The 19,874-nt window shown below is 42.4% G+C and overlaps 1 protein-coding gene across 6 annotated transcripts in view; it reads right to left on the bottom strand.

Moving 5' to 3' along the window:
* Positions 1-19,874, bottom strand: part of ZNF385A (zinc finger protein 385A) — a 290,379-nt gene that overhangs the window by 41,609 nt on the left and 228,896 nt on the right. For all 6 annotated transcript variants that reach the window (XM_089480976.1, XM_089481003.1, XM_089480985.1 and 3 more), the window contains 2 exons: positions 13,068-13,178; positions 10,105-10,270 (listed from right to left, as the gene is read on the bottom strand). In XM_089480976.1, the coding sequence (XP_089337102.1) occupies positions 10,105-10,270; positions 13,068-13,178 (277 nt within the window). The remainder of the gene's footprint in view (positions 1-10,104; positions 10,271-13,067; positions 13,179-19,874) is intronic.

Here is a 19,874-nt window from a genome sequence, read left to right as displayed (position 1 = left end):
AAAAGTAGGGAGATCAGTAAGAATATAAAAAACAGTAGAAATAGTAGAAAATAGTAGGAAAAAAGAAGGGAAGAAGAGGCACTGAAGAAGAAAGAAGAACAAAATAAGTGCAAAGTAATTATTAAAAATAAAAAATAAATCAAAATTAATGCAAAGGAAATAGGATAAGGATAGGAAAGGGGGAGGTTGAATCAGAAGAATTACAGCTCAGGCTGTAGAAGACAGAAAGGAAGAATACAAACAATAATTACTCAATAAATAATATTAAAAGAAGATTGTAGAAAAGAAAAAGGGGGAAAGGAAAAGTCAACAGAAAATAACAAAAATACAGATCTTTAAAAACCAACTTCAAAAATTCAAGGTCACATTGGATGTAAAAGGGCAACATTACATAAAAACAGGGATGGACTCAGAACACAGAGATACTTTCTTTGCACCAGTTCAATCATCGGAAAGGAATCATATTACAAAGGAAGACCCACTTCTGCTCCAATGTTGTTGAGATAAGATATAAGTGGGGACCATCGTTCTTCAAAAGGCAGAGGAAGATTCCACCCCCGCAACCTTCCAGCTTGATCAGTGAGCTTTTCCATAAACCAAAAATTCCAAAATCGAGCCCACCAATCAGTCATATTGACCTTTCCAGGTTTCCAAGCCTTGGCAATTTCAATCCTGGCCAATGCCAACAAAAATGCAATAATATCTTTATTGTGTAATGTCTTGTTTTCATTAATAAACACGGAAAGCAATAAACATTCTGGAGAGGGGAACATTTTTTGATCAGTGATTTCTGAAACTAAGTTAACTACTGCATGACAAAATGCAAATACACTTGGACAATCGTACCACATGTGCAGGAAAGTACCTCTATTACCACACCCTCTCCAACAGCACGAGGTGAGGTTCTTGGTAATGCGTGCAAGTTGTAGTGGTGTGAGGGACCATCTATGCACAACTTTAAGAGTGATTTCTTTCAGGGCTATAGAATTAGATTTATATGGAGGAGTGTTCCAGATTTTAAGCCACTCTGAATCTGTTATATGAATGTTTAATAAATCCACCTCCCACCCCACTTTATGAATCAGCCCACAACCAAAAGTCTCATGTAGCATCCACTTATATATTTTTGCCACTCTGCCTTTAATGCAAGTATCTTCGTTTATACACATGCATTCAAACAGAGTAGGTGAGTGGGGGAGTTCTTTCCTCCTAACGAGCTGAGCTTAAAAGGATGCAATTTGATTCAATTGCATCCAAGAGGGCACAAAGGGGGAAAGGGTTGGACGTTGATCAGACATTCTCTGGACCTGGGTCTACCATGTACAAATAGGTCTCTTACCATACCCCCCCCCCCCATACCATGAATGAAAACAAGTCCACCTATCAGGCTCCACAAACAGGGGATGAGAAATAAATGGTTGTATTGGTGAAGGGCTTGGAGCAAGAATGTGCCTCCACTTTTTCCAGGCCATGAGAGTATGATACAAATAAGGATTATTAATTTTATGAATGGCTCTTGACAAAGCTTCAGCTGGTCCCAGGGGAGATGCTGTAAGACTCTGTTTCAAACCCAAAACCACGTTGAACACTTTTGATTCAGTGAAAGGCAATGCAAATATGGATTCCGCAAGATACACAGGAAGAAAAGAAGTTTAAGCATGTGTGCATGAGTGGTGTGTATGAAGAAGGATGTCCCACACCTCTGGGCTACATGGATATCTTAATTGAGAAGGTAGTTCACATAGGCATTCTAGGTTGTGTCAATCCCATGAGTGGCTTGCAGACAGCAGTGGGAGGGTTGCCTTCTGCTACCTTTTTGAGGTGAGGTCTACATCCTCCAGCTTGGTGCACAAGCCACTTCTGGTCAATTCCACAGACATCACAGTCTGGGAAAACTGTGGGCAACTACTGTATATACTTGACTATAAATCAACCTCATGTATTAATCCAAGACAGATTTTGGGGCCAGAATTATGGATTTTGGTATGACCTGTGGATAAGTCAAGGGTAAATGGGGAATATAACAAAAGACGGGAAGAATGAAGCAAAGGAAAATAATGCAAAAGAACTGACAAAATTCCAGCAGGCATACCTGTGCTAATCCTAAAGGTTAGATGGATGAGAGAAGGGGTCAGTACTTCTTTTAGGTGCCCTGAGAAGGGATTAACCTCATTCCTTTTACAGGGGATGGTCCTTTTTAAATAAGAGTTAAAGTACAGCACTTACATTGACCTGTGGATAAGTCAACCCAAGTTTTTTGGGTCAATTTTTTTCACTAAAATTTCTAGACTTAAGCATCAATATACACAGTACATTTCCTGGTACTGCTGGAATCTAATCTAATGATCTGTGCAGTGGAATTCTTATTACAGCTGCCTGAGTATGACCTAAATAATATTGCCCTCTTCTTCTGGCCTCTTCACACATTATATTAGGTTGAGAAACTCAATTCACTTTAAGGATCATGTTCCCTCATGAACAGCCTTCCAGGACCATGTGCCAAAATCAAAGCTCGACTACAACATTTTTTCTGCTTTCTATCTGCCACATATCCTTGTTCTCTCACACAGACACACACAAGTGAAGATGACATTACCCTCCCACTTTAGCCCCACTTGTGAATTTAGGCTCTCCCTTATTTATTCATTCATTGTGTTTTATTGGTTGACTTTAGTTACTTTACTGACTTATATCAGCAGGTAGTATTGTTTTTTACTTCCTTTTTTTGGCCAGGCTGTGATAGTTTGTGCTCAAGATGGTCAAGTAAAAAGTGAAAAATAAAGGAGTTGGGTGTGCTATGCAAGGCCTAAAGCTTGGAAGGAAGCTGAGGTGGGTCTTCCACTCATTGACTCACACACATAAGCTCCTTGTAGATTAATACTGAGAGGCAGTGTAGTGTAGCAGACTGAATGTCAGACTATGACTCTGGAGATCAGGGTTCAATTCCTCGCTAGGCAATGGAAAACCACTGGGTGACTTTGGGTAAGTTACACACTTTCAGCCCCAGAAAAGCCTGAGATACGTTTACTTTTGAGTCACCATAAATCCGCGACTACTAGAAGGCACCCAACAAGAAGATTTTCTCTTCAAATCCCCCATATGGCTAGAGTTTTAGCCTGCGCTCCTTTCCCATCCATCTTCCTAGCTGACAGGAATAGTATACACTACATGGCACATTTCTACCTAGCTGGAGGATTCTGTGACTTTTAGTAAAAAAAAAGTAACTTTTCTGAGTTTTTGAAAGTAGAGTTCTACTACTCAGCTACAACCCTGTGCCTTCCACAATATTCTTGCAACCACTATTTCTGATGGTATGTTATGCTGGTAAACGCCAACTAATTGAGGAGTAAAAAGGAATTGAAGACAAAGTCAAAGTTCAACCATTAAAAGAAAGAGAGAGCATATGTAAAAGAGAAATACCCCAAAGACACTATATGCTGTCTAAACTTGGATAATAAGCAGGGTCAGCCTGGGTTAGTACTTGGATGGGAGACTACCAATGAATACCAGATGCTATGGGCTATATTTCAGGAGAAGGAACTGGCAAAACCACCACTAAGTACTCCTTGCCTAAGAAAACCCTATGGAATTCATGGGACTGCAATAAGTTGATAAGTTGAAGGCATATACATATACACATTGCTTTGGCACAGCATTTTCACAAATCTTGAAGTATTTAAGACTTTTGAATGGGTTTGAAGGCAACACATGCTAGGATCCCCCTCTGCAGCCCTTTTCCCAAGGCAGGGGGCAACTGTACTCCCTTGATGGTCTAATTTAGGAATTTGGCAAAAACATTCTCATTTAGGCAAGCATTTACAGGCCCCCAACTGGTCTTAATTAGTTGTTTCATGTGGCTCTGAGATTCTAGTTTTATTTTTTTGTGTTTTAATTGTTTTTGTAAACTTCTGGGGGAAAGCAACAGAGGGAGGGAAAAGCAATGCAAAGTAATGCGCATGGAGATCTCACACCACACTAGTGACAGGATTTTTATTTTAAAAGAACATTAATTCCCTAACCTGGCAATTATGCTCCCAGTGTCTAGAGGTGGCTTTTGATTATGTGGTGATCAGGAAGATGGATTCTGAAAGAGTTTAAAAAATAAAAGGCAGAAGTATTCTTTGAGACCTTGTAGTCCAACCCCCAAGGTCTGTGATGCAAGATGTAGCTGCATTGACCCTGATCCTGATGTCCGATTCTTAAATATCTCCAGCAAAAGCAATCTCAAAAGCAATCTCCAGATCTCCTGTCCCACTGTCAAAGGCACAATTACTGAGAGCTCCCATATTCTCATGCCATTTAACACTGATTCAATTATTTCAATGATATCTCACCTTTCTCTCAGAAATGGATAACACTTTTGAATTAATCTCTCTCTCTCAGCCTGCATCTGCACTACAGAAATAATGCAGATTGATACCACTTTAACATCCATGGCTTAATGCTATGGGATTCTGGGATTTGTAGTTTTGTGAGATATTTTGCTTCTATGTCAGAGCTCTGGTGCCACAACAAACTACAAATCCCAGATTACCATAGCACTGCACCATGGCATTTAAAGTGGTGTCAAACTCCATTACTTCTGCAGTGCAGATGCAGCCTCTGGTATGGGCAACTCTGTCAGGAGCAAATTTTCTCCCTTGTATTTCTAGCCAACCAATTCTTGTTTTGATTTATATTCATTTTTGGCTAGTTATCAGCCTTTTTCCAGGTTTGTGGGTGGGGGCCCACAAACCATGTTTTAGTAAAATTGGAGGTAATGGACTGGACTCCACAAGAATACAAGAAAAATTTCAAACACACAGCAAACCTGCACAGTAGAATTCACATACATTCATGTATAGGTTTTGCTGACAGGTGAGCCTTTCCATTTGCCCATGAATTCCACAAGTTCTCACAGGTTTGACTCTATGTAGCATCTGGTGTTTCCAAACATCAGAATTTGCATGCCAAATGGATGCCATTTGGATTTCTCCAGCATCTGTAGCTTTGATACAGAAAAAATGGTCAACTACTGCAAAGGCCCTTTTCATTTTGCACAAAAGACATGAGTGGCTCTTGTTTTGTTTGTTTGGTACAATGAATGATTTTATATAGAAAACTATTTTGTGCAAAAACCAGTGAGGCTTTTTGTGTAAATTATGTTTTTAAAAGGGGGATTAAAATGCCCCCCAAAAGCACACAAAAACATTTCTTTGGCCTCATACAGACAGGCCAAAATAAAGATGCTTCGGGTCAGTTTGGAGGTATGCTTTTCAATGATGCATACGTCCTAAGAGTCTGGAAGCTGTGCCAAAGCTGTGCTCTAGTCCTTAGGACTGGATCTTGGCTTTGGCGCGGCTTCCAGACTCTTAGTATGCATGCATCATTGAAACAGTATGCCTCCAAAGTGACTGAAGCAACTTTATTTTGGCCTGTCTGTATGGGGCCATAATCTTGCCCAATGAGGAAAGATTTTGAATTCTTGTGCGAGAGAGCAAAATAAGGAACGATTTACATTTCCTGCCATTATATAGATTTTTGAAATATTTTTCTTTAATTAATATTTTAAATAGTTTAATGTGGCTTCTTCAACTTCCTGAAGTAGGGATAGGACAACATAGTTTATAATTCAGTATCTGCTTGCCAAGCAAAACAAACAAACAAACAAAAAACAGTGTTTTGAGTCTGGATGAAAGTTGTTCTGAAATTTCAAAGTAATAATGAATTTAATAATTCAAGGTTATCCAATAATTTTACCACCACCCCATTTTCTTTATTGTCTTTATAGGGTTTGAAAAAAGCTACTTTTTAACTTTACAACTGGCCATCCTGTATTCCAGGAACAAAATACCAAAAAAAGTCACTTTCCCCAATTCTGCTTCTCTCTCAGACACTCTTAGAGGGCAGGAAGTATAGCTCTTTCCATATAATTTCAATATGTATCAGCAATTGTTTCTGGAATATAACTTTATACCACAGGGTCACAACATTTCCCTTCCGGGAGCTCTATAGAAGCAAAGAAAGATGGTTGCCCCATATGCCAAAGGAGACTGACATCACCGCCTTTCTTCCCATATAGCCCCTGGGAACATTATGTGATCACACAAGGCTGTTTCCAGAGATATTCCAAACCCATCTGGAAAGCATGCAGCAGGAATCACAGTTCTTAGAAACCCAGAAAGGCTTTTACTTTGAAAGATATTTCTTATAAAGAATTAAGAAAATGTTTAAAAGATCCCAGAGTACCTCTTATTATTGTATGTTTACACAGAACTGACCCTCTTCAACCTATGCAATATATAAAGCAAGCACAGAATATAAATAAGATCAGTTTGAATTACAAAAACTCTAATAATTCATTGGACTTAACTCAGAGCTTGTTGTACATTTTATGGGCCAGATGTGTCTTACAAATCAATTATGTTACGGGTTGGCAAGGTCACTACCCCAAAACAAACATCATATATTAAGTAGCGTTGGTATAAGGCTGCTGAACTGGAGTTCATTATGAGATGTGACATAATTTCTTTTGGCATGAATAGTGGCCTGGGTTAAACTGCTACAAACAGTAATTATCTCACAGGCAATGTTAGGCAGATTGAACTCTAGGCTAGAAGTATTGGGTGTGGCTGGGTCTCCGCTACATTTATTGGAGTCTAGTTGATCTCTATTGTCGTTGACTGGTTCACACATGTTCCTGTTTTCAGTATACCTTCCTTTTATTGATAAATTTATTCTGTGATATAGACTTTCCTGCCACCCAATTACATTTATGCATACAGTGCTACCTCGGGTTACGAAATTAATTCGTTCCGCGGCGCCGTTCGTAACCCGATACATTTCGCAACCCGAAAAGGCGCTGGAAAGCCGCTAGCCGCGCTTCACATTTGAATTTCGCGCCGAAATGAATTTCGTAACCCGAAAAATCTTTCGTAACCCGGAACAGTTTTTTCCAATCTAACTTTTTCGTACCCCGGAAATTTCGTAACGCGATCAATTCGTATCCCGGGGTACCACTGTACTATAAATAAAAAGATGTACTAGGGTTGCTAGTTCAGGATCATCCCAGGCCCTGAGGTTTTCCTGTGAAAACAAGAGATTTAGGGATGGAGCCTGATGATGTCTTTAAACGTTGTGCATTTAAGTACTGACCACATTTGCTCACAAACTGTTATTCAAACACACACACACACGTACATTCCTGTTTGGAAATTAACACAACATGGGGCTGTTCTCAGCTCAATGTGAATTTTTCCTTCTCACTTACTTTGGAAGATGGGATAAGAAACATTTAATCAAGTCTACTTGCTTTTAGCCAGAAGGTGGATGCAGTGCAGTGCAGACGGTGAGGCCTGGAACTGCAAGGATTGGGAGGAGAGGAGGAAACAAACAACGAAAATACACAGACTACCTGGAAAGTCTTTGAAAGTTGCAGGAATAAAACAATTAACCCTTAGAAACCGTAGCAAGCTCCACTAGTCAATCTGGAGATCTGCACAAAGCCCTTTCCTCTCTGCTGGAGGAACAGTTGGACCCTTGTCTCGTACCTGGAGATAACGCGTAAAAACTGAGACTCATGACAAGTTCCTGACATGTAGCAACCTTACAATATACTGATATATAAATTATTACCAGTATCTTGATGCAGATATTGGCAAGATGCAGTCTTGTCTAATAATTTGTTAAGCTGGGCCATTCTTTGTCCTCATATGCAATGAAGTACTAATGTACAATACAAAAAGACATCATTCTGGGGCATTCTAAGATCTCTCCTCAGTTTTGGATAGGTTCCTGACATAAAAACTCAAGATGCTTTGGCTGGGCTGATGCCATTCCTCCTATCTTTCCCATTACCTTAAGAGTGTTTGTTCATCTTGCTTTCGTCCTCTGCCTTTCAGAACTCCTAAGGTAATGATCAGCCCTAATTCTGATACTGCTATTTTGCTCTTTCTTTTGCCACCTTCTCTTAAAACACATGTGTTTTTCACACACAGACACACACACACACAAAATTTTTCAGATTAGATATTATGTCTGTCTGCAATCTTGTAGGGAAGGAAAGTGTCAGCGCGTTGTATCAGAGGCTTGGTGAGGTGGCAGGAAGGTGCTAGTAGTAACCTTGCAAGTCATGAAACTCCTTTCTCTGCAGCTGGGAGGCAGCGTCTCCCAGGGCAGGCAGTGCTGGCTACAGCCTCAGCTCCATTTCCATCAGCCATCAGAGCCATAATCAATGTTTAATTAGATGCTATTTAATTACCCGCTTGCTCAGCCGTCACCAGCACTGAGAAGCCAGCTCAGGTTCCCAGGATGGGGAGGACAGGCAAGATGTCAAAGGAAGGATGTGAGATCAAGCCTTCCCTCCCCACCCCCACCTTTAGTGCAAAGGTTTCACCCTCATTCCTGTAATTGATGCAGAATACAAGTGACGTCTTACTGAACCCTGTAATTGAGGTAGAACACAGGCAATGCCTGGAGCCCCATCTTTCTTTCCTAGTCAACATTTCCAATACTTGCTACATCTTGCCCAGAGCTGGTAGCATTGCAGAAAGAAAAGCACTTCACCATCCATGCTGGCAAGTGACAGGATGGGGAGTGCAGCATGTTCTTCTTCCCAGAATGTTTTTCAGACCATCCTCTTAATTTCCTAAAATATAAGGCTGGGCTGATTTCACTCAGTGGCAAGAGAAACACATTGTCCATATACTTAGGGACACACTTAGGGCCCATCACACCATTTCTGTGAACTGTGTCCTTGATGTTCTAGAACTCAGCCAACAAGTCCTGGAGTTAAGCCCCTGTCCAAACCAAAATCTCCTAAGTGCTTGTTCATGAGCTTCTGTTCAGTTTGAGAACAGGAAAACTGATTTCAGTAAACTTAGGGAAATACTGTGTGTGATCCCATGCTCAGGAATACTAAATGAGAAGGGAGTTCAGGATGGATGGGAGTGTCTTAAAAGGGAGATACTGAAGGCCCAATTTCAAACAGTTCCAATGAGGGGGGAAAATGGGAGGTGTCTCAAGAAATCAGGATGGATGACTAAAGAACGTTCAACTGAGCTAAAGTTTAAAAAGCATAAGAAAAGGGAAATAACCAAAGTGGAATTCAAACAAAGAGCTAGCATGTATAGGGGGAAATTCAGAAAAGCTAAAGTGCTGAACAAACCCAGGCTTGCTAGAGAACATAAGAATAATAAAAATGACTTTTTGGAGTATGTTTGTAGCAAAAGGAAGAAGAAGGAAATGCTATGGCCATTGCATGGAGAAGATGGCAAAATGATAACAGGGGACAGAGAAAAGGTAGTACTCAGCACCTTCTTTGCCTCAGTCTTCCCACAAAAGGAAAAATGTTCAATCTGAGGAAAGTGGACTAGATGAAGCAGTAGGGGAAATACAGCACAGAATAAGTAAAAAGGCAGTACAGGAATACCTGGTTAATCTAAATGAATTTAAATCTCCAGGGCCAGATGAACTACATCCAAGAGTATTAAAGGAACTGGCAGAAGTAATCTCAGAGCCACTGCTAAGAACTTCCTGACAGTAAGAGCTGTTTGACAGTGAAACACACCCCCTTGGAGAGTGGTGGAATCTCCTTCTTTGTAGGTTTTTAAACGGAAGTTGGATGACCATCTGTTGAGGGTGCTTTGCTTGTGCATTCCTGCATGGCAGGGGGTTGGACTGGATGGCCCTTGATGTCTCTTCCAACTTTATGATTCTATTATTCTAATACAGAGTACCTCATGCTACACAAACACACACACAGACATCCCTGCTACTGGGCATAGTAAATATGAGTGCATGCAGCAGTTGTGGGGGCCACAGAGGCAGTCTCTTGGCTGCTCTTTCCAAATCATGCCAAAGTTTCCTCTTTTTTGGAGACATTGATTTGTATGCCACAGACCTGTCCTGGTTCTCTAAACTGGCCTCCTTTCCTCAGCTGTTAGAACTGAAGTAACATTCAATGGAGAGTCCAGTCAGCTTCTTTATGTGACCTCTTGGAAGGGAAACATCTCCTTGTTTTTCAACTTAGGCAACATAATGAAATTGCTTCCATCTCTTCAACCATCAAGGAAGCCCTCAAATTCTAGGACAAGATTATAAGGAGAAGGAAAGAAACTCATTTACCTGTGCGGTCAGAATCACTCTCTCCAGTGCTGGAGGATGGACTGCCCACAGGTCCTGGCTTATCTCCCTCCCGTGCTCCAGGTTCCTTCTGTCGTGTTCTGGCTGCCTCGATTCCCTTTACTCGCCGGGCATGGCGGTTCCCTTTGTAGTGTGCTTCAGCTTGGCTCTGTACAAAGAAGAACAGAAACTAAATGGTCAAGCAAATGCTAGGTCTTGGCCTGCATGCATCCTCAGCCCTGTCAGCAGCAGCCACTCCTATCCCTGCCCAAAACTATAGCCTTACAAATAGTGGCTGAACACAACTGCAACCAGAACATTTTGAATCATACATTTATAGTGTTTCCTCAGTATATTAAAAACTCAGCAAGGTGACAAATTCAGGTTGTCCAATGACACCACACACTTTAGGAGGCCATTCAAATAACCAAAGATGCTTTCACGCTAGCCCTTTTCTTTGGGATTGTCATTTTTGTGTTCACTTGCTTTTTAATGAACATCCATGTTGCTCTTGACCTGTTGCAATCCAGCATGCTAAGTTTAATCATCCCCTGTACCTGCTCATACACACTATGTTTGGCATGAGGGAAATAAAACATAATCACAACACCAACCTGTATTATTAAGGCTTCCCAGGTTTGCCCTGAATTTCCCATTTATCGTTCCTGTCCATTTTATCACTTCCTGTTGGCTTTAGTTGGGGAATTAGAAATAAATAGCCTCTTAATCACTCTCTGAATAGCGTATTTTAATTGCCTGTTCTCTGGAGGAGGAGAGCTTTAGTTATTGGCCTCATCTCATTGTTTTCTTCCTTTAAAATAATTTTTTTAAAGCAATGTCACACGTTTTTGTCTTCATGAACACAGTCTCCAGACAGCACATTTTTAATAGTCCAAGTATTCTGACATAATTTTTCACTGTAGAATGAAAAGAAAGAGAGAAACCGAGAGAGGGGAAATCTATCATCAAAGCCTGTCCCATTTCCCATGTGGAAAGAATAGATACTGACATTGGGACAATTGAGAAGATTTTTAAGAGGCAATTAAGGAGCTACTCATAACTAATCACCAACTCCAACCTATGTTTTTTGCCCCATCTTGTACCATCAGAGTAGAACTAGAAAGAGCACATACACTGAATACAGAATGTCTCAGAAATGTCACCAAGCAGGTCCTGTAACAGGAATCCAAAGACATAGCCATGTTTGTCTGGAAAATCATTTTGCAAAGGGATCTTGTAGCACCTTTGAGACTAACTGAAAGAAAAGATTTGGTAGCATGAGCTCCAGTAGACTTAAGCCTACTTCCTCAGATTCATAGGGTGGGGTGGAGCCTACAGAGACAGATTTATATAAGCTGATTGTGTGTGAAAATGTCAATTGAAATTCTAAACCTTGTGAGTATGGAAATGAGGTGACAAGTGCAGTTTTAACAATGCTCATTGGGGGTTAAAGGCAGGAGGAATGATGTTACCTACTGTTCTTGCCACACTACACAAATTTCAACACTATCTAACCCCCATCCTCATGAGGGCACCCTTGACGAGTTCATCACATTTCCTCTCTGTTTCGCACACTACATTCCAATACTTGTTCATATGGTTATATACTCTTCTTGGCTTTAGGCAACATCCTTCCTTCTGCCTTTGTCTCCAACAAATTTCATTAAAACTGATCTCAATTGCCATTCCTAAACACAACTGGCTTATACAGGCCAGTCTTTGGACTCTCTACTCCATGCTATATATCTGAGGAAGTAGGCTCAAGTCTCCAAAAAATCATTCTACCAGCTTCCTTCTTTCAGTCAGTCTGAAAAGTGATACAAGATCCTTTTGCATATAGTAATAGGAATGGGGAACAGTTTTTGCTTCAGTCCCTGGGGAGCTTCTACCAGACAAGACAGATCTAGGCTAGACCGACTAATGGTCTGAATCAACATAAGGCAGTGTCATCTGTTCATATGTGTGCATCTGCAGATTCACAACATGAAGCAACTTGTTGATGCTTTGTTCTTTTTACTTCTACTATAATAAGGCCTGTGTTATGTGGGTGGATCTGATAGAGAAACTCTTGCTGGGGAAGGAGGCTGGACAATAACCAATGTGATCTTTGCATCCAATGATTTACAGCTTCAGGTATTGCTGGGCTCTAGCTCCCAGCATTCCTCAGCTATTAACTATGCTGGCTAGGGCTGATATGAGTTACAATCCAACAATTTGACTACATGATCACCACTTTAGAGATATATTGCCTCCAAAACCATTCTAAAAAAAGATCACCACCCTCCCCCTTCCAGTTTCTTACACACACAACCTGTTTCCCAGATTCTTGAAGTTAGATTTAATTTGGCTCAAATATGAAGCATTTATTTCAGGAGTTGAATCATATGCTTCCCTCAAATGTTGTATGACAGCAAGTTCTAGCAGCCCCAGCCAGGATAGCAAGTGATGAAGTATGCCAGAAGGTGCAAACAAAAACAGCTAGCAAGTCACATGACTCATACCTCTGATGTAACCTGAGCAACATTATTCCATGTATCTACACAAAGGGTTATTTGCACTTTTCCGGACCTCCAGAGGGCCCATTATCACCAGAGCTTGCCATCAATGTACCTGAGGAAGTGGAATGTCCTCTATGAAAGCCCATGCTAAAATAAATTGATTAATCTGAAGGTGCCACAAAATTCCCTTTTTCATTTCGACCCCCCTTCTTTTTTAGTTATATAGACTAAGGTGGCTATTTCTTTGAAAGAGCTTGAAAAGTTTGTCTTTTTGACTACTGTTTCCAGCATCTCTCACCCAGCAGGACCAATTAGGAGATTCTGGGTCTGTATTTCAACAAAGAAACTTTTCCAAGCTGTAATCACCATGTCAGATGAGCCTTGCACCACAGCAAGAACAGACCACAGCGTAAAGCTGTGAAATACCAACATTCAAACCTGGTGTTGCCATTTCCTTCAAAGACTCACCTCAGAATTGAAGCGGATCTGGCAGACGTTGCAAGAGATAATGGGGCGCTTGGCCTTGGCTACAGGTACCCCAAAGGTGTGATTGATCACTGCTTTCTGCACGGGGTCCATCTGGTAGGGAAAAATAAGAAATAAAGAAAAAGACAGGTATTGTGGTCAGTCAATATATAGCTCCTATATGAAAGGCAGGGGTGAAGAACCTTTGGCCCTTGCAAATGTTTTGGAATTCAGCTCCTAGAAGCACCCAGCCAGCATTGCTAATGGTAAGGGATTATTGGAGTGGCAGTCCAAAAAAATGGATGGCCAAAGGTTTCTCCATCCTTGACCTCAGGTCTATTTATAAATAATAAGGCAGCTACAGCTTAAATCAAATAATCCTTTCAGTATATGACAGCTATAGCTCTCACACGCTCATTTTCAGCTACATTATTGACTGACAAGGTGGGCATTTGCATACCCATCAATACATCACTGCATAACCTGAATCGCTCATGACTTTTTGCAAGATGATTTTAAGCATTTTCAAGCTTGTTTCAAAAGCCAATCTGAACAGAGTCCAGTGTTTATTGGCACTGGGCAATACATGGCATCCTCATCTTAGGAACATGGGGCTGCCTGAAAACAAAACCTGGAAAGATGCTTTTAAAAAGAATGAATATAACAACATGATAAAGCTATGCATAACTGATCAGGTATAGGATGATGCAAGCAGTCACAGAGCATCATCCTACTATGGCTTATTTATGGATGGCTTTGGCACTGTTGCACTCTTCTCAAAAGTAACTTTCCCAAGCTCTGTCTGTAAATCAGCACATTCCAGGTAGGGTTGCCATAAGTCAGGACCTCCAAACTGGGACAAATGTAGGACACGTGTAGGACAAAATTTTCAAATGTAGGGCAATTTTTTTTTAAATGGAGGACACACGAAAAATGGCTGTTTTTTTAAAAATGTTAATATAAATGCATGTTTCTTAGGCATGATCAAAATGGAGGACATTTGGGCATTATTCCTAGACAGATGGCACAAATATACTTCCCTTTCTGGCCAAACCATCCCCCTCCCCATCCCAAAACACAGGACAGCACATTTGGGCATTGAACATGGCTTTACTTAACATGGTAATCTCTTGCATATTTCAGAGGCTTATTGCATAACCAAACTCTTTGGGTTTCACACTGAACATGGGTTCACATAGCTATGCATACTGAATATGTCAAGGTGGTTTAACAAAAAGTGATTTGCCCTTGGTTTCATGTGTCTTGCACCAACTATACTTCTCAGAAGTGTGTACTTGGTCAAGGGACTTTGGTTTTTCTTTACTGCACATGAGTTTGTAAAAATCACCTCAGAGGCTTGCTGATATCAATACCACCACCACCACTATCATCATCACCAGTATCATTGTTAAAGCAAACCTGTACAAATGGAATGGAAATCCTCCTCCTCCTCCTCCTCCTCCTCTTCATCCTTCCTCCTCTCCTTCCTCCTCCTTCATCCTTCCTCCTCCCCCTCTTCTTCCTCCTTCATCCCTCCTCCTTTTCTTCCTCCTCCTCTTCTTCCTCCTTCATCCCTCCTTCCTCCCTCCGCCTCTCCTTCCTCCTCCTTCATCCTTCCTCCTCCTCCGCCGCCACCTTGGCGCACTCCCCCTCTGCGCACTCCAGTGGCAGAGGCAGGCGGCCACCTCCGCCTCCTCCGCCTTTCTAGCCCCGCGCGCAAGCAGGGGCGAGTGCGCGCTGCCGCCGGCCAGCCAGGGCCAAGACAAGCGCCCAGCGCGCGAGGCGGAGGCGGAAGAGGAGGTGGGTGGCTGTTGCCTGCCTGCTTCTGGTGCGCGGACGGGGAGCGCGCCAAGGCAGGCGGAGGCAGAGGAGGAGGAGGGGCCTGCCTGCGCGCTCCCCGTCCGCGCACCGGAAGCAGGCAGGCAGCAGCCAGCCACCCACCTCCTCTTCCGCCTCCGCCTCACGCGCTGGGCGCTTGTCTTGGCCCTGGCTGGCCGGCGGCAGTGCGCACTCGCCCCTGCTTGCGCGCGGGGCTAGAAAGGCGGAGGAGGCGGAGGCAGTAAATGGCCGGCCGGCTGCATGAGCAGCCGCGGCCATACAGGGAGCGCGCGGGGGCAGAGGAGGCGGCGGAGGAGGAGGAGGTGGGTGGCTGTGGGCGGGGCAGTCCCCCCTTTTGCCTGGAAACCGGACCGGGACCGGGCCAGGACCCCCAAAAGCGGGATTGCCCCGCCTACAGGCGGGATATGGCATCCCTAATTCCAGGGGACAAGGGACAGCATTAAGTTGAGTGAAATGTGGAGTAATCTGCCTCAGGCTGTCAGAGGTCATAACACCACTGAAAGGCAGCAAATAATTTTGTGTACACACACACAAATGTATACAGTCAACATTAGGGGTGGATATGATTTTCACATTTTTTTGTCTTAGGCACTTAGCTTGACCAGCTATAGGGGAGATGGGCTTGGGTGAAGTGTTACTGTTTGTGCAACTATGGCCAGGATGAGAGACAATCTGTGTATGCCCCATGAAAAAACAACACAAAAACCTGGGCCCTATCCACACTATACAATTATAGCACTATTATTCAATTTCAACTGCCATGACTGCACCCTATGGACCCTTGGAAGTAACATTTGAGGGAGGAGCCCTTAAGATCCTCAGCCAGGGATCTCCTCTAGTCTCCCATCAAACTCTAGGAGTCCATAGCAGGCAGCCTGGGCAGCTGAAATGGAATATGACATTTGTGTAGTGTGAATGGGCTCCTTGACACCATGGTAGTGAGGAGAATGGAACACCAAGCAAAAGACACTCTGGGGGCAAAGAAGCAAAGATAGAATGACTTGGCATAGCTATAAGAGAGCGGGGCCAAAGCAAGCAGCTTTGAGAGATGAAATGCATGAACTGGAAGTTTCCTGATTCAAATTTCACCTCAGCTATAAAACCACCAAGCAGCTTTCTCTCAGCCCCATCATCTCTTGAAACATTAAGGGGAGTGGAGAAAACAAATGGACAGGTTGCATAACTGTAACTATGATTCTTTGAGTGATCATCTGTGAACTCACACAAATGGGTTATTGTGTCACTGCACTGTGCATCTTTCAGAACCTTCAAGAGCATTACACAAGCATTTTGGCAGTAGCCCCACCCATCTTCAGCAACCCTATTTTATTTATTTATTTATTTATTTATTTATTTATTTATTTATTATCAGCCTGCCTTTCTCCTGATATAGAGACTGAAGGCAGCTAACAACACATTTAAAACAGTAAAAGTTTAAAATGATTCAAAAACATTAAAGATGTAGATATAAACTTTTAAAAGCAACTGAACAATTTAAACCTTAAAATTAAAGAGGTCAATATAAAGGCCCAGTATGGTGGAATTTCTTGACCTGGTTGTGAAATGGAAGAGTATGCACTGGTCATACAGTAATGACACAGTCTTGATCACTGAAAGACAGCATTGACATTGGTGGGAAGATGGCAATGAAGTTTTCACCCCAGAGGGAGTCAAATGTGGTGTTTAGAGGTCACCCACTGATGCTTCTTAGAGGGTTCAGACTTGAAAGTACATGAAGAAGAGGTTGGCTTTTGCCCAGCAGAGGAAGACAGTGGAAAGGCATGCTGATACCAAAACCAAGATGGGCTATAGGTCCTCTTCAAGGCTGAACTGTATCTATACCAAGGAGATCTCAACTTTGTACCTGACTACTAATGGACTGAATCTGTACTTCTTAATGGTGGACTGAAAACTGAAGCTGCACATGTATTGGAGAGCCATGGCTCTGGCCATACCTTTGTCATTACAGTGTACTATATGGTGAGAGGTCATTATCTGCTGTCTAGCCAACTTAGGAGCTTCAGACTGGAGAAACAAAGCCACTCTTCAATCTTCATCCCTCAGTTTACTGAGGGAGGGAGTCAGCTTCTCCCAGAACAACTAGTGATATTTACCTATCCAGGCCAAGTAGTTTGAAATCTTGCAGATGAGAGCAGCAGATCAGCAGACTTTCCTACCCATTGAATGCAATTTCTTCCCCTTATTGGCTGCCATTCAGTGGAATAATAATAATAATAATAATAATAATAATAATAATAATAATATTTTTTTATTTATATACCGCTTTTCCACAGATCTTCAAGATGCCTAGGATTGGGATGAATCCATGATGACAGAACATGGTTTTGGATCTTGACTTAACCAAGCCATATCAGTGTTTTAAACCTATAGTGTTTTGAGCTTTGAAAAAGGGAGTCACACAAGATGTATGAATAACCTGGACAGGTAAGGTAGCATAGGTAGGGCAGCAGCTACCATAGACTGAGGCTTGACACAGATAGCATAGAGAATGGGAGGCCAGGAGGAAGAAGAAGCTGCTGGTTCTGCTGCTACTGAGATCTTTGCTTTCTGAGTGCCTTCTAAGAAGCAGAGCCCTCCCTCCAGTTCATCTGGTACCATCCGGCCATGGAAGGAGAAATGCAGGCCCAGCTCCATTGGGCCTGGCCTGAGCTAAGAAGCAGAGCCCTCCCTCCAGACCATCTGCCTTGGTCCAGGCTTCAAAGAGAGAGAAGAACTGCTGGACCTGATCCCCTTCCCCACCACCATTCCCTTCTCTTTTTGTGTCGTGTCTTTTTAGATTGTAGGCCTAGGGGTAGGGAATCATCTAATTAAAAATGATAATAATTGTAAGCTGCTCTGAGAGGCTTTAGGGCTGAAGGGTGGGGTATAAATACCATAAATTAACAAACAAACAAACAAACATGGTGGATAAATGGGTCATCCATCTATGTTTGTGGCTTTATAATTAAGATATCTAGCAACTTCACTATTCTTATAATCTGATTGACAGAAGCTCTGATAGTGTTTATAGATGAGGAGGAAGCTAGTGCTCCCAATGGAATTGGAGGGGATTTTCTTGTCGGAATGATGACTGAATCTGAATCAAATCCAGAGTTGGATGTTAGAGCATGTGAGGTTGTGGGTTGTAACACCTAAGATGTGGCAGGGACTTCAGTCTGAGTCGAAGTGGCAGTAGCCAAAATTTGTGCCTTCTTGGCAGACTGTATTGGAATATCCTGGAACAGTAAGAATCTAGATAATACAGGTTCTTGCTGTGCCACTGAGGATATCTCATTTAAGGCATATTCCATGAACTGAACACACAGCTGGACAGGGGCAAGAGCAGAAGAGCATTCTTGACATCGATGTTGAGAGTGTTTATGAGCCAGATAGTATTGCAGGCAGGCATTCTTGCCACTTTGCATTCTAATATTGGTAAGCATAGTCTCACCACTAATTACTATCATAAGCCAAAGAGGTATGGTATCTAGAGTAAGAGGATTCAGTCAAAGTTGACCTTAAACGCCTCATGCTGTGATACCTTGGTACTGAGAACATCGAACCAATGGTGCCATCTGGAAAGGGACCTGGAGTTGGAAGACAAATCAGATGCTATATTCAATGCCAAAATCAATTGGGACTTAGACTGATATGGATGCTGATGTGGTGCAGATGGTATGGTGGACAATGGCCTTGATTTGGCCATACCCAAAGTCAATGGGAAAACTGGTGAGGGAATGACTGTGACCCTCAGGACTGTGGAAGACTTGAGGAGCTCACTCTCAAAAACATTTTCCTCAGGATGCTGATCCACTTCCACCCCCCAACAGGGGAATGTTATGATTCCTCTGCTTCAAGAATAAGTGGCTACACTTGTGGAATAGCTCCAGAGATCTCGACATTGGCACTGGTGGAAGGAGCTGGATTCAACTGTCCCTCTGAGAGTAAGGATTGGCTATGATCTTTATCCTTGGCGTGCTTTTTCTTTTTATGTTTCTACTGTTGAGTCATTGACTGCATTTTGACTCCCAGTGATCTACCCAGCACAGGAGGATGCGTACACGTCACCCTACTGTTCAGACTAGCTAATGCAGCCTTTGACGGCACTGAGATAGATTCTACCAACAAACATTTGGCTCCACAATGAGCAGAGGAGCTCACGACTGGAACCAAATTGGACTTTGAAGGTCTTTCTGCATCTTCCATACTAATGTAAGCAGATGGCTGAGAAGACAGCATCTGAGGCCTGACAGCTGCTCATATAGGAGTGCCTTCAAACACAATTTTCTGTTTCATCTCAGCTGAGGCATAGAGGCAATACAGTGGGCACAAGATTCAACCACATGAGCATCACCTAGTCAACCAAGACACTTCAGGTGTCCATCCCATCCTGGGATTTTAGTGCCATGGGAGACACACTTTTTGAAGGACACCAGCAAGGAAAGGAGGCAACACAGGTTCGATCGCCACTGCTAGACAACTTGGCTCTGAAGAGCCTGGTAACTCCAGGAGCTGAATTGACCAAAGGAGGCTGTCATGAGACCAAAGATAGAATGCAGTTTCTATTGACACTGCTATAGCAGCAAACAAAAAGAAACTGGCACAGTTTCAGTGGGAAGGCCTCCATATAGGGCTGTTGGAGGTGGGCAGGGGTACCACCAAAATGCTTATATAACAAAGGTTTGGAAAGTTGCACTGCAGAGGCACAGGACAACCCATTTGTGTGATTCACAGAAACCATTAAGAAGAATAAATAACTACTGTATCACGTTTTTATCCTGCTTTTTCTCCAAGTTGTTCAGATGGTCTATTTCACAGTATCTTCACAAGCTCTTGATGTAGACTAGATCAGAAAGAGGAACTTATCTGAGGCCTGCTGGTGAGCAGAGATCTGAATACAGTCCTCCCCACTCTGAGTCTCCAAACTATTGACTCCATAACTCTGGCTTTTGTGTAACAAACACCTCCCTG

Source organism: Sceloporus occidentalis, unplaced genomic scaffold (genome assembly GCF_023333645.1).
Source record: "Sceloporus occidentalis isolate IW3139 unplaced genomic scaffold, rSceOcc1.0.p SCAF_1, whole genome shotgun sequence".
Lineage (NCBI taxonomy): Eukaryota > Metazoa > Chordata > Lepidosauria > Squamata > Phrynosomatidae > Sceloporus > Sceloporus occidentalis.
The sequence above is the reverse complement of the archived record's forward strand: the minus strand, read 5'-3'. Positions and strand labels throughout refer to the sequence as shown.